At 39.0% G+C, this 15,162-nt stretch overlaps 1 protein-coding gene across 2 annotated transcripts in view; it reads left to right on the forward strand.

Moving 5' to 3' along the window:
• Positions 1-15,162, forward strand: part of LOC108302589 (SH3 domain-binding glutamic acid-rich protein) — a 65,091-nt gene that overhangs the window by 8,992 nt on the left and 40,937 nt on the right. For both annotated transcript variants that reach the window (XM_017526272.1, XM_017526273.1), the window contains exon 2: positions 763-948. In XM_017526272.1, coding sequence (XP_017381761.1) covers positions 763-948 — 186 coding nt within the window. The remainder of the gene's footprint in view (positions 1-762; positions 949-15,162) is intronic.

A 15,162-nucleotide genomic window follows, 5' to 3' on the forward strand; every position in this document is an offset into this window, starting at 1 on the left:
TTTAGTAGAGACGGGGTTTCACCGTGTTGACCAGGATGGTCTCGATCTCTTGACCTCGTGATCCACCCGCCTCGGCCTCCCAAAGTGCTGGGATTACAGGCGTGAGCCACCGCGCCCGGCTTGTTTATATATTAAGCTTGGTTGCAGTTCATTGCCTAGGACTCCTGTGAAATCTTGTAAAGCCGAAATTTAGTTGTAACAGTTGATTATACAATTATTTATTTATTTATATATATATTTTTGAGATGGAATCTCACTCTGTTGCCCAGGCTGAAGTGCAGTGGCACAATCTTGGCTCACTGCAACCTCCACCTCCTGGACTCAAGAGATTCTTTTGCCTCAGCCTCTCGAGTAGCTGGGATTACAGGCGTGTGCCACCATGCTTGGCTAATTTTGTACTATTTTTGTACTTTTAGTAAGACAAGGTTTCACTGTGTTGGCCAGACTGGTGTCGAACCCCTGACCTCAAGTGATCCGCCTGCCTTGGCCTCCCAAACTGCTGTGATTACAAGTGTGAGCCGTGGCACCCAGCCTGATTATATAGTAAGTTAAACATCGATGATACTAAAATTTTAGAATTTAAATAGTCATTTTGTTGATCCTTTACAACAAAGAGGTGTAATTCTATTATTTTCCTTGTTTGAATACTTAACACAATTATTTGTGTTGTATAGTATAACTAGAGGAAGGATTTAATTTCTGTAAATGTAAGCAAAGTTTTTTTCATAAACAGCCTAATAATATTTCTCTACTCTGGACCAGATTAGGAAGAAACAGCAAGAAGTAGTGGGTTTTTTGGAAGCGAATAAAATCGACTTTAAGGAATTAGATATTGCTGGAGATGAAGACAATAGGAAGTGGATGAGAGAGAATGTTCCTGGAGAGAAAAAACCTCAGAATGGGATTCCTCTGCCTCCCCAGATCTTCAATGAGGAGCAGTACTGCGGGGTGAGTGTGTGGTTCTCTTAAAAATCCTGCTGTGTGTGTGTTTGTTAGAAATTGTCTAAAGCAGATTAATTTTGAGTCAGGATTTGAAATTGTTCACAACTGTCAGGTCATGATCTATTTCTGCCATCCATTAGCTAATCCATTATGAATAATCAATATTTAAGATTTAGAAAAGGACAGAAACAATATCATGATGATTCAGAAGTTTTAGGGATTATTTCAGGTTCGTTCTTTTATTTTGAAGAATTGAGGTCACGTGTTCAAACAAAACATACATTTAGTGAGAAATTGTGTTCAGCCTTGCAGTGTGCACACACATGCATCTGTACAGGAATATGGTAAATTTTCTCTGCCGCCCAGGCTGGAGTGTAGTGGTGTATTCATGGATCACTGCAGGCTCTTTCTCCTGGGCTTAAGTGATCCTTTCACCTCAGACTCCCAAGTAGCTGGGACTGCAGGAGTGCAATACTGCACCCCGCTAATTTTTAAACCTTTGTAGTGATAGGGTCTCCCTATGTTTCCTAGGCTGCTCTGGAACTCCTGGCCTTAAGCGATCTCCCTGCCTTGGCTTCCCAAAGTGCTGGGACTGTAGTTGTGAGCCACCGAGCCCAGCAAGTTTTCACTTTTAGAAAACTGATTTGCAGAAATAAAGTCTTACTATAGACACAAGATATATTTATGTAACTTTATGTAATCAGTTTGAAAACTGTTGGTTATAACAATTTTGTTTTATACATTTGATAATTCATTTCACCATAAGATCACTTTTTCTTAGAGTTTATAGATCATACTTCATAAATCAAGTTGCTGGAAAGAAATATTTTTGAAAAAGGACTTTAGAAGATGAGAACTGAAAATTAACTTAGAGGTCATCTAAGCCATCTAGGTTATTTTGCAGATGAGGAAACAAGAGCTGTGTGAAGCAGAGGGAATGTCTCAGTGCCATGCTGCTTCAGACTGCTGGAGCCAGGTGTAGGAATCTTAGCTAACCTATTCTCTTGCTGCACGGAACTGCTGGTTCTTTGGTTCTTTAGGTTACTTTTTCTTTTCTTTTTTCTATCTTTTGACACGGAGTCTGGCTGTCTCACCCAGGCTGGAGTGCAGTGGCATGATCTTGGCTCACTGCACCCTCCGCCTCCTGGGTTCAAGCGATTTCCCTGCCTCAGCCTCCCAAGTAGCTGGCATTATAGGCGCCTGCCATGACAGGTAGCTGATTATGGCCTTCTCATAAGGACAGCAGTCATGGGAATAGGGCCCTCTCTAATCCGGTATGGCTTTGCAAAGATCCTATTTCCAAGTAAGGTAACTTTCTTTCTTTCTTTCTTTTTTTGAGATGGAGTTTATTTCTTGTCACCCAGGCTGGAGTGCAGCGGTACAGTCTTGGCTCACTGCAACCTCTGCCTCCTGGGTTTAAGTGATTCTTCTGCCTCAGCCTTGTTAGTAGTTGGGATTACAGGAGTGTGCCACCGTGCCTGGCTAATTTTTGTATTTTTAGTAGAGACAGTGTTTCACCATGTTGGCCAGGCTGGTCTCGAACTCCTGACCTCAGGTGATCCGCCTGCCTTAGCCTCTCAAAGTGCTGGGATTACAGGTGTGAGCCACTATGCCTAGCCCAAATAAGGTCACTTTCTGAGGTTCCAGACCAACATGGATTTATGGGGGACACTGTTCAACCCAGTACAGGGCTATACAAACTTATGTGGCTGTCTTAGCATTCTTCAGAGGCTTAGTCAAAAGTCCTGTGGGTGTGGAAGTGTTTTCAAACAATCTTAATGTGGTAGCATATATTAAGGTGAACATGTGGTCCAGTTCAAATTCCTTCCCACCCCTCACTCCTATCCTACCCACACCTTCCCCACCTTCCTTTACCTGACCCACATTTCTAAACATTGTGGCTCTTGTTGGATGAGGAAAGGAATAATATATTTTTAGGGGGGATGATGGTGGTGAGGAATTTATTTCTTATAAAATCATTTCTATTATATAATTGAGAAATTAATATATATACCCACTCTGAAAATTTAAGGTGATTCAAAATGGTCTCTAGTGAAAATTATTTCCCTCCATTTCTATTCATTATTTATTTATTTAAGAGAGAGTGTTTTGTTCTGTTGCCCAGGTTGGAGTGCCGTGGTACAATTGTTGTACCAGAGCGAGCATAGAAAGTCAACACCAAGACAAAAATATGCCAAATTGCAGGGTCTTTATTGCCGGTGACCATGGAGGACTCGCGTCTCTTTAACCTGTGGCCCTGAAAGGAGGGTGTCAAGACCTTTTATGCCCGTAAGCCACCTCCCAGGCAGGAGTGGGGGCGAGGGCCTTTGGGCATTCTGAGGGCCAGTGGACTTCGGACATTCTGTAAACCACCTCCTGGTTGGGGGTGAGGGTAAGGGGCTTCGGACAGTCCAAGGGCCAGGGAACTTTGGACATTTCAATTGTTACTTAAGTGGTTCACAGAAGTCAAGATAAGCGTTAGTTTACACATTGTCTAGGTAGGGTGGAAATTACAGACCTTAGTTATTACAAGTCGCAGGGGCAAAGATGGCGTGGGTTTGGACTGCTTGCCTGTCATATCATGGTTACAGAGAGCAGTTTCAACAGCCGAGGTATGGTTGAGGTATGCAGTTTTATGGGGCTTTTACTATGTCACGCAATCATGCCTGGCTAATTTTTAATTTTTTTTGTTTGTAGAGACAAAGGCGTCTCACCTTGTTACCAAGGCTGGTCTCAAACTCCTGGCCTCAGGCAAACTCCTGGCCTCAAGGTATTGGGATTATAGGCATGAGCCACTATATCTGGTGTCCCCTGTGATTTCTGACCCCTGTCACTCTAGCTACCTTCCCCTGAGCCAGGCTGGCCCTGTGGTCCTGTAATCTGGGATCCCATGCACAGGAGAGTTCTGTATTTGGTTTAATGTTCTCCCATTGCGGTCTTGAAATTCTCAACAACTTTTGAAGGATGGGCTTCATGTTTTCATTTTGCACTGGCCCTTTTGAATTCTGTAGCTGATCCTACTCTGAGGCAGTAAATTTTGTGTTTGGTTTTCCAGAAATTTTCTATGTAGATTTACAACTGAGTGTCATTTAAAAAATCAGAGTGTATTATATACAAGTTTGTTCTGTTTATCTAGTAACCCATCTCAGAGTTCACAGTGTAGCTGCTGCACGTGCTTATTTTATTTATTTTAATTTTATGATAGGGTCTTGCCGTGTCACCCAGGCAGGAGTGCAGTGGCTCAATCATAGCTCACTGCAGCATCAAACTCCTGGGCTCAAGCGAAGTGATCCTCTTGCCTCAGCCTCCTCCATAGCTGGGACTACAGGTGTGCACCACCACAACTGGCTAATGCTTTTTATTTTTTGTAGAGATAGGGTCTCACTATATTTCCCAGACTGGTCTCACACTCCTAGCTTTAAGTGATGCAGCCACCTTGCCTCCCAAAGTGTTGGGATTCTAGATGTGAGCTGCTGTGCCTGGCTGCCCCATATTTTAAATGTCTGCAAAATGTTCCATTGTGTTTAACATAATTTTTTGGCAGGGTCCTCTAATAAAGAACATTCAAGTTGTTTTCAGCCTCTCCCCATTACAAACAAAGCTGTGGGAATCATCTTTATATACAACAGTTGTTTGTATCCTGTATGAGTGTGTATATGTATGCAGGATAAATTCCTGGAAGACGAGGGAGAGAGATCCAAGATGGCTGATCACTAGCAGCTTGGGATTGTAGCTCCCAGTGAAAGCGCAGAGAACAAGAGGATGCCACACTTTCAGACGAATTTTTGTTGCACATGCACCAGGAGATTCCCAGCAGAGGAGCCCCACGGGTCGCCAGCGCGACTCTTGTGGCCGGCGAGGTGGTTTTGCTGCTGCCTTGGTGTGGCAGTTCTTGGTGCAGAGTCAGAAAAGCACCATCAATCCTAATGCCACTGTTTTGGCCGGCACAGTGGGTTGCTCAGATTTTAGTGCTGGGAATCAACAAGTTGGACGTCCACTCAGAAACCCAATTATAAAGACGGTAATTATAAAGAACACAGATGGATAAGTCTATAAAGAAGGGAAGAAAACAGCCTAAAAAGGCTGAGAATACCCAAAATCAGAATGCCTCTCCCTCTACAGGGGATCACAGTTCCTCATCAGCAACGGAACAAGGCCTGATGGAGAACGAGTGTGTTCCATTAACAGAAGCAGGCTTCAAAAGGTGCATGATAAGAAACTTCTGTGAATTAAAAGAACTTGTTCTAACCCAATGCAAAGAAACTAAGAACTTTGAAAAAAGGTTTGACGAAATGTTAACAAGAATACACAATTTAGAGAGGAATATAAGTGAATTAATGGAGCTGAAAAACACAACACAAGAACTTCGTGAACTATGCACAAGTTTTAACAGCCGAATCGATCAAGCAGAAGAAAAGATATCAGAAGTTGAAGACCAACTTAATGAAATAAAACGAGAAGACAAGATTAGAGAAAAAAGGATAAAAAGGAATGAGCAAAGTCTCCAAGAAATATGTGACTATGTGAAAAGACCTAATCTACGCTTGATAGGTGTACCTGAATGTGTCGAAGAGAATCAATCCAAGCTGGAAAATACGCTTCAGGATGTTATTCAGGAAAACTTTCCCAGCCTAGCAAGGCAGGATAATATTCAACTCCAGGTAATACAGAGAACACCACAAAGATATTCCTCAAGAAGACCAACCTCAAAGCACATAATTGCCAGATTCACCAGGGTTGAAATGAAGGAGAAAATACTGAGGGCAGCCAGAGAGAAAGGTCAGGTTACCCATAAAGGGAAGCCTGTCAGACTCACAGCAGATCTCTCAGCAGAAACCCTACAAGCTAGAAGAGAGTGGGGGCCAATATTTCAACATCCTTAAAGAAAAGAACTTTCAACCCAGAATTTTACATCCAGCCAAACTAAGCCTCATAAGCGAAGGAAAAATAAAATCTTTTGTGAGCAAGCAAGCACTCAGAGATTTCATCACCACCAGGCCTGCTTTACAAGAGGTTCTGAAAGAACCACTACACATAGAAAGGAACAACCAGTATCAGCCTTTCCAAAAAATACCAAAAAGTAAAGAGCATCAACATAATCAAGAATTTACATCAACTAATAGGCAAAACAGCCAACTAACATTAAATGGCAGTATTAAACTCACATATATTAATTCTAAATTTAAATCGACTAAATCCCCCAATCCAAAGACACAGACAGGCAAAAAAAAGCCAAAACCCGTCGGTATGCTGTGTCCAGACCCATCTCACATGCAAGGATACACAAAGACTCAAAACAAAGGGATGGAGAAAGATTTACCAACCAAATGGAGAACATAAATAAATAAATAAATAAATAAAAAGCAGGAGTTGCTTTAAAGCAACAAAGATCCAAAGAAGCAAAGAAGGATATTACATAATGATAAGAGGATCAATGCAACAAGAAGAGCTAAAGATCCTAAATATATACACACCCAATACAGGAATACCCAGATATATAAGACTTATAAAGAGACTTAGACTCCCACACAATAATAGTGGGAGATTTCAACATCAATATTAGACAGATCAATCAGACAGAAAATTAACAATGATATCCAGGATTGGAACTCAGATCCGGAACAAGTAAACTTAATTAACATTTATAGAACTCTCCACTTTAAATACACAAAATATACACTCTTATCAGTACCACATCACATCTATTTACAGGTTTCAATTAAATATTGGTTGGCTGCTTGTTTGTTATTTTCTTCCCTCATTTTTTTTTTCATGTCTCTATTATTAAGCACAATTATAGGCATACCCATTTTTAGACTGCATTCTAGCCTGGGCAATAAAACAACACCCCTGCTATCTCTCTCTCTTCCTCTTTCTCTTTCTTCCTCTCCTTCATTCTTTTTTTTCTTTCTTTCTTATTTTTTTTTTAGAAAAAAAAAAACAGATTGTCAGATGAGATTTATTAAAAAGCAAGATCTAACTACATGCTGTTTAAAAGGGGGGGGAAGAAAAAAAAAAGAAGTAATGTGGTCATCGTCTAAATGGATATTCTAGTGAACTGGAAAGTGCTCCCCACAGTGCTATTATGACCAGAGAATAAAACCAAACATTTCCTCATGTCTTTTATCTGAAAATGTAAACTTAGAAGACATAATTTGAGAAGTGATTATTTGCACTATGACTGATTTAACCTAAATTTTTCCTTAATAAGTGACCCCTGATTTTTCGAAGTGTTACTGGAAACAGCATCACAAAATAGATACGAGCAGATCATATTTTTCAACAGGAAATAATGAACAATTATATTTGTGATAAGCATTTGATATTTTATAACTGAAAGATGATCAATAGTAAGTAAAAAAAAAAAATCCTGGAAGACATCTGAGTTAAAGTACATATGCATCTCACATTTTGATCAATATTGGCAAATGGCCCCCTGTTGCAGTTGTACCAGTTTGTACATTTCCATCAGCTGAGTTTGAGAGTGGCTATTTCCCTGTGACTTTGATGACACTGTGTATTGCATACTTTTGGAACTTTAGATGAAACATGAATTCTCATTGCTTCTACTTGGATTTCTTTCTTTATGGGTAACTTGAACATCTTTTAAAACTATGTTTATAAGTTATCTGTGCTTTTTCTATGTTTACTTATACATATTGTTTGCCATTTTCCCATTGGGTTATAAGTAATGTTTATTGGTTTCTAAGAGTTTTTGCGTATGAAAGAAAGTAGCCCTTTGACCATATTTATTACTTCATCCTCACACTGCTAATAAAGACATACCCAGCACTGGGTAATTTATAAAGGAAAGAGGGTTAATTGACTCACAATTCAGCATGGCTGGGGAGGCCTCAGGAGACCTACAATCATGGTAGAAGGGGAAGCAAGCATGCCTTTCTTCACATGACTGCAGGAGAGAGAAGCGCATAGTGAAGACAGGGAAAAGTCTCTTATAAAACCATCAGATCTAATGAGAACTCACTATCATGAGACCAGCATGAGGGAACCACCCTCATAATTCAGTTACCTCCCACTGGGTCCCTCTCATGTCATGGATTATGGGAACTACAATTCAAGATGAGATTTGGGTGGGGACACAGCCAAATCGTATTACCACAGATGTTGCAAATATTTCCTCCAATTTCTTACTTGTCTTTTGACTTTCAGAGGGGATTTTTTTTTTTCATTGCAGAATGTAAAATTTTTTGGGGGTAGCCAAATTTATTAGTCTTTTCTTGTTGTGATTCCTGGATTCTGATTCTTGTTTAGAAAAGCTTTCTGTGCTCAGAAATTATAAGAAGAATCATCTCATGTTTCTTCTAGTACTTTTCCAGGGAAAGTAAGATTTTAAAAGTCTTGGTTTGCTTATTTTAATCCTTTTAAATTTAAGTGAGTTACAGTAGACACAATATTGATGTAGTTTTCCACCTATGTTAACTCCTATGATAAAAGTACTACAGTTATTTTCTGCTATAAAAATAAGATCTCAGAGTCATCTCTTATCCCAGGTTGCTGTGATCTAGTAATTTTTCTTCATTGTAATTGTGGAGGAAAAAGAAAAGATTTTCCAAATGACTGCTATTTTTAAGATGTATTTTCCTATAACAAATATGGATCTAATGAAATAAATATATAAATTATTTCATGCTTAACTGTTTTTAATTCTTTTCAGTTCTACCTTCAGAGAGGTATTTGTAGTTTACTTTACAAGAAAGAGTTGCTTAATTTGCTTTTCTGTGGTCTATGGACACACTTAAAAAAGTACATTCATGAAGAAGAGGGCTTTGTTTCCAGAAAGTGGTAAGCCCATGATTATTTTTATTGTGTGCTCAGATTTTAAAAGGAGACTCAAAAGTTCTGAAGGATATGTAGGCTTAAAATAATGTCAGTCTGGATTGTCAGTGTCTTTCTACATGATTAAAATGTATATAACTGTTACTTAAATGGTCTCCCTGGCTTCTGAAGATTCTTGAATGATCAACCATATGCCATGCCTAATGATAACAGTAGGTGGAAAGAAAATCCAGAGGCAAGCAGTACGTTTCAGTGGGCAGCGAGGGGATTGGACATCAAGGGTAGTCCTTAGTGCCTTCCTGTCCCTACCAGTTTGAACTTCTGCTACTCTATGCAGAGCAAATGAAGATATTATCTCAAGAGCCAGGGCAGACAACTGCTAGATTGAGAAAGGAGACACCACACTGGAAGCCAGGCATAGTTGAGGCCAGGCTCCCTGCCTGGCAGAAGAATGTGAACTGGAAAGAGCAGACACATCTGTTGATGACAAGTTGGCATCTGTGCATTTCAGCCCAGGTAAGGGCCAGGGTGCCTGCCTGGGACCAAGATAGCCTGAGCCTGACTGAACACAACCTAAGGGGAACTGGATTGTTCAGCACAAGAAGTGCCCATTTAGCAGAGGGACAAGTGTCTCCAGGTATACAGGGCTGTAAGGAAAGACAGGATGCAAACCCAATTGGGGGGGGAGAGGGCTTCTCAACATATCGATGTTACTGAACAAACTATTTTATCTTCCTAAAATTTATTTTGAAATATGTCATAATGTGATAAGATGTATATTATTTAAAAAGGAATGATACAATGAGCTACCATTGTATGCACCATTTAGTTTAAGAAGGACAGTGTACTATTATCAGAACATGGAAGTCCTTTGTGTGCCTCTCCCTGATCACATCCCTCCCCCTCTGCACCAGTGATAGTCACTGTAATGAAAGGGTCTTGCTCTGTCACCCAGGCTGGAGGGCAGTGGCATGATCATGGCTCACTACAGCCTCAATCTCCTGGACCCGATTGATCCTCCTCCTGCCTCAGCCTCCTGAATAGCTGATACTTTAGCTGTGTGGCACCACCCTAGCTAAATTTTGTATTTTTTGTAGAGATGGTATATCCCTATGTTACTGAGGTTGGTCTTGAACTCCTGGGCTCAAGCAATTATCCTGCCTTGACCTCACAAAGTGCTGGGATTGCTGGTTTGAGTCACTGTGCCCAGACACAGGTTTTTATTTTTTCATTTAAAAACCTTTGTCTTCCTTTACCTTCCTGAATATGTGCATAGCTTACGATGACACGTGTTTCCATTGCCATCCCCTATTCCCAAACAAATATAATTTTCTTTTAGAAAGCTTCTTCTTCATCTGGGAAGCTCACTGGGCTTGGGCTCTTCCCTGCGGGAAACACTTCAGTTTCCTTAATGAATTGACTGTTTGGGTTTTCTACTTTTTCATAAGTTGGTTTTCATAATTATGTTTCCATAAATTCTAAGATGTCTACTTCATCTATGTTTTAAGTTTTTTTTTTTTTTTTTTTTTTTTTTTTTTTTTTTTTTTTTTTTTTTTAAGAATCAGGGTGTTTGTTTTCCAGACTGGAGTACAATGTGCCTAGCTTTGAGCTTGTTTTTAAGTTTTAAAGTCTAGTATAACTTTTTATTCAAAATGAAGAGGAAGGTACAGAAATTTCCCGTATACCCGCTGTTCCCACACATGCAGAGCCTACCCCATTATCAACATCCCCCAAAGTTTTAAATAAGATATTTTTATTACCTATTTAAAATAGGTAGTTATATCCTCTCTTCTTTCCTATGTATCTTCTCTGTCTCTTTTTAAATTTATCTTGCTCATAGTTTTTTGTCTGTTTGTTTTTGGTGTTTTAACTTATTGATTCTGTTCTCTCTATACTTATATCTTTATAACTAATTTTTATCTTATTTAAAAAATTTCTGCTCTTGCCTTTATCATTTTTCCCTTCTATACACTTTGGTTTTTTTCCCCGACTTACCTTAATGTTAAGTTAGAGGCTTAGCTCACTTTTAACCGTTTTTCTTCTCTAATGTAAATATTTAAGGCTGGAAATTTCTCACTGAGTACTGTCAGTTCATTCCATACATTTTGATATGCAGTATTTTCTTTATTATTAAGTTTACATGTTAAAACATTTATACCTTTTCTTTTTTGACCCATGCATTGAAATTATGAGTACATTTGGAGTTTCTTCTACTTTGTTATATGCTTTTAATTTTTTTCAGTTTTACAGTCTTTTTTATCTTTTCTTGATGTAATTTTATTGATTAAAGTGTTTTTTTTCTAATTTTATTTTCCCCTTAATTCAAATAATCTATCCTTTCAGTGGTTAACTTAGCTATTTTAACACACATGCTTAATTTTAATTAGTTAAAGATAATCAGTATCGTTACTTTTGTCCCAAACATTTTTATTTTTATTTTTTTTAGATGGAGTCTCACTCTGTTACCCAGGATGGAGTGCAGTGGCTCAGTCTTGGCTCACTGCAGCCTCTACCTCCCAGGTTCAAGTGATTCTCCTGCCTCAGCCTCATGAGTAGCTGGGATTATAGGCACGCACCACTACGTCTGGCTAATTTTTTTGTATTTTTAGTAGAGATGGGATTTCACCATGTTGGCCAGGCTGGTCTTAAACTCCTGAACTCAGATGATCTGCCTGCGTCGGCCTCCCAAAGTGCTGGGATTACAGGCGTGAACAATCATGCCTGGTCTGTTCCAAACATTAAAAGAGCCTTTAGACACTTTAACCATAATCACACTCTCTATTTACATGTGTTTGGTTTTTCAGTATTTTAGTTGGCCTCTCATCTCGCTCCACAAATTAGACATTTCTTTTCATTGGTTGTACAGTCAATGATTGTTCAGATTTAGATTTACCTACATATTTACTAGTAATTTTATCTTTACTTCTTGAATCTCAGATTTCCATCTGGAATTTCTTCCTGAATACATCCTATACATTTCTTTAAGTGAAAGTCTCTTGGTGGTAACTTCTCTAAGTTTTTGTTTGTTTAAAAGAAGATATTTTCCAGACAACTGTCTTTTTTTCACCTTCATGCTTGAAAAAATAGCTTTACTGAGTCTGGAATTCTGGGTTAATGGTTGTTTTTTTCTAAATACATTGAAATTATTATTTTACTTTCACCTGGCCTCTATGTTGCTATTGAGAAGTCAGCTGTCAGTCTCATTGCTATTCTTTTATTGGGAAACTTTCTCTTTTCCTTTTTCTTTTCCTACCTCCCTTTCTCCTTCTATTTATCCTTTCTTCTTTTCTTCTTCTTCCTCTTCCTTTTTTTCTTCCTATTCCTCTTCTTCTTCTTCCTCTTTCTCTCTGGCTACTTTTAATATTTCTCTATGATGTATCTAGGTTTGGTTATTTTTATTTATCTACTTTAGAATTATTTATTGGGTTTCCTGAGAGTAAGGGTTGTTATCTTTTAATAAGTCTGGAAAATTGTTAGTAATTAGCCAGGCAAGATGGTGCATGCCTGTAATCCTAGCATGTTGGGAGGCTGAAGTGGGAGGATTGCATGAGCCCAGATGTTCGAGACCAGCTTGGGCAGCATAATGAGATCTTATCTCAAAAAATCAAATTAAAAAAAGAAAATTTTTAGCAATTATATCCTTGAGTTTAGGTTTTCCCCTATTATCTCTATTTTTGCTTCTCCAAGAGCTCCTGTAAGACATCTGTTAGATTTTCTCATACTGTTTTCATACAAGAATATTTCTTCCACATTTTTCATCTCCTTTTTCCTCTCTAGATTATTTGTTTATTCATTTATTATTATTTTTAAAAATAGAGACAGAGTCTCTTTATGTTGCCCAGGCTGGTCTTGTGGGCTCAAACAGTCCTCCCTTCTCTGCCTCTTAAGGGAGAGGCAGATTACAGGCTGGGATTACAGGCATGAGCCACCACACCCAGCCTGGATGATTTCTTTGATTGCGTCTTCCAATTTGCTAATTTTCTCTTCATGTGTGTTTGTTTAATCCACATATTAGGTTTTACAGTTCAGCTATTACATCTTTTTATTTTCAGGAGTTCTTTTTGATTCTTTTCTAAATTTGCTTGATTGTTCTCTCTAGCTATTTGTTCTGTTTTCAAGTTTCTCTTTGATTTCATTAAGTATATTAAATATAATGATTTTATATTCTTGGCCTGATAATTCTGATATCTGATTCTGATTTCAAATTTCACTTTCTGTTATTTCCTCTTGCTCTCACTCGTGGCCTTTTTATTCCCTTATTTATATTGTGACTTTTGACTTCAAACTGCTCATTTTTAAAAACTGTATTTGTGTCTGTATCAGTCTGTTTCGTGCTGCTATAACAGAGTGCCACAGACTGGGTAGTTTATAAACAGCAGAAGTTTATTTGGCTCATGGCTCTGGAGGTGGAAAGTCTAAGATCAAGGGGCAGTGTCTGATCATGGCATTCTGGCTGCATTATAACATGACTGAAGGCATCACAGCAGCAAGAGAAAGGGAGAGATCTAACTCACAGCCTCAAGCCTTTCCATAAATATCATTAATCAGTTCATGAGGATGGCCCCCTCATGGCCTCAACAGCTCCCTTTATGCCCCACCTCCCAACACTGCTGTAGTTGCAGTGGGGGTTAAGTTTCCAACACACACTTTTTGGGGGACACATTCAAATCACAGCTGTGGATATTCTTTGAGGCCTGGAGTTTATTTCTGCTAGTTTCCTTAGAGCAATATCAAACTTAGACACATCTTAAACTCAGATTTCCTTTTAAGATTTTTTCAGTATCACACATGGCATGGGAATTTGAACTTCAGCCTCTCATGAATTCTACGTGTGGTTATATATTCTCAGAGAATATTTTCCCTTCCACTCAGTAGCAAAGTTGAATAAGGGAAGTTTCCTGCCGTTCTGTTCTGTGTGGCAGGGTTATTTCCCATTCACATTTACTTTGAAGGCAGAACCTTCTGGAGTTGTGGTGTGTGTGTGCTTTATGAAACTCCCCGCCTTGACTAGGCTCTAGGCTTTATCTACTTCCCCCTTTTTCCTCTTCAGCATCAAAGTGATCATAAAGGTGTCCTGTGTGTGTCAGAAACTCTCAGCATGAGTGGTGGCTTTGGTGTGTGCTTACTCTCAGGATTCATGTTCTCACTGGCCAGAGTCTTTTATGCCAGCTCAGCAGTGTATTTATTCTTTTTTTTTTTCTTGATTTGGTTAAGAAATTTTTTTTTGAGACAGCTTCTCAGGGGCTCTAATCTGCCATAGTAGCAGAACTGTAAGTTGAAAACCTGTTTTATGTTCACTATTTTCTGCATATATTTGGTAGCATCAAGTTAAAGATAATGATGAATTGTTCTTCAGCCTTTTGAAATTCTGCAGAAGGTATTTGGTCTTAAATTGAAGCAAACGATAATTCACTCGACTATAAGAAAACCTTTGTTTTCTAATAGTTTCTAAAACCTTGAAATCTGGAGTTGGCCAACTAAAGTTTTCAGAACTTTATATATGGAATTTTTGGGAAGTAGTATAGATTTACTTTATTACATTTCGTCAACTTAATACTGCCACTACCATTAGCGCATTATCTGATGTAATCTTTTAACAATGCTTAGTAAGAATGTACTCTGGGAATCAATCAGAATTTCTGATACTAAAGTTCCTGCACTTATTCGTGATGTTATATTCCTTTCAGCTAAGATTTGAGGCAACTTCCAAACGTGTATTCAGTGTAAAAGAATAAAACTAATCACTGAGAGACTTGAGGCAATGGATAGGAAAACAGTAAAGCTTTGAATAAAAATAACACACAGGAATACATAACATTTTTTCCCAATAACTGTGACCTGTATTTGGTTTTAAGCTTCGCGCGCACGCGTGTGTGTGTGTGTGTGTGTGTGTGTGTGTGTGTTTATGTGTGTGTGTGTGAGACAGAGAGAGAGACAGGGTATTGCTCTGTTTCCCAGGCTAGAGTGTAGTGGCACAATCATGGCTCACTGCAGCCTTGATCTGCCAGGCTCAAGAGATCCTCCCACCTCAGCCTCCCAAGTAGCTGGGACCACAGGTATGTGCCACCATGCCCAGCTAATTTTTGTATATTTGCTAGAAATGTTGCTCAGGCTAGCTTTGAACTTGTGGGTTCAAGCGATCCCCCCACCTTGGCCTCCCAAAGTGCTGAGATTAGAGGCATGAGCCACTACGCCTGGCTGGTTTTATGCTTTTTAACATACGCTAAGAGTAGGGTAGGCAAAGAACAACTAAGTTGGTTTGTGTGTTGCCCTGTTAAGTAGGACAAATGCCTGTGACTTTGTGAGCCTTTTGGCAACACTGTTGAAATTGCATCAAGGCCCTGATGACAAAGATTGGCAGTAATAGTCTCGGGGAATATCTTTTATGTTTTAGTTATAAAAATTGAAACTCTTTGGCCGGGC

Source organism: Cebus imitator, unplaced genomic scaffold (genome assembly GCF_001604975.1).
Source record: "Cebus imitator isolate Cc_AM_T3 unplaced genomic scaffold, Cebus_imitator-1.0 Scaffold41, whole genome shotgun sequence".
Taxonomy (NCBI): Eukaryota; Metazoa; Chordata; class Mammalia; order Primates; family Cebidae; genus Cebus; species Cebus imitator.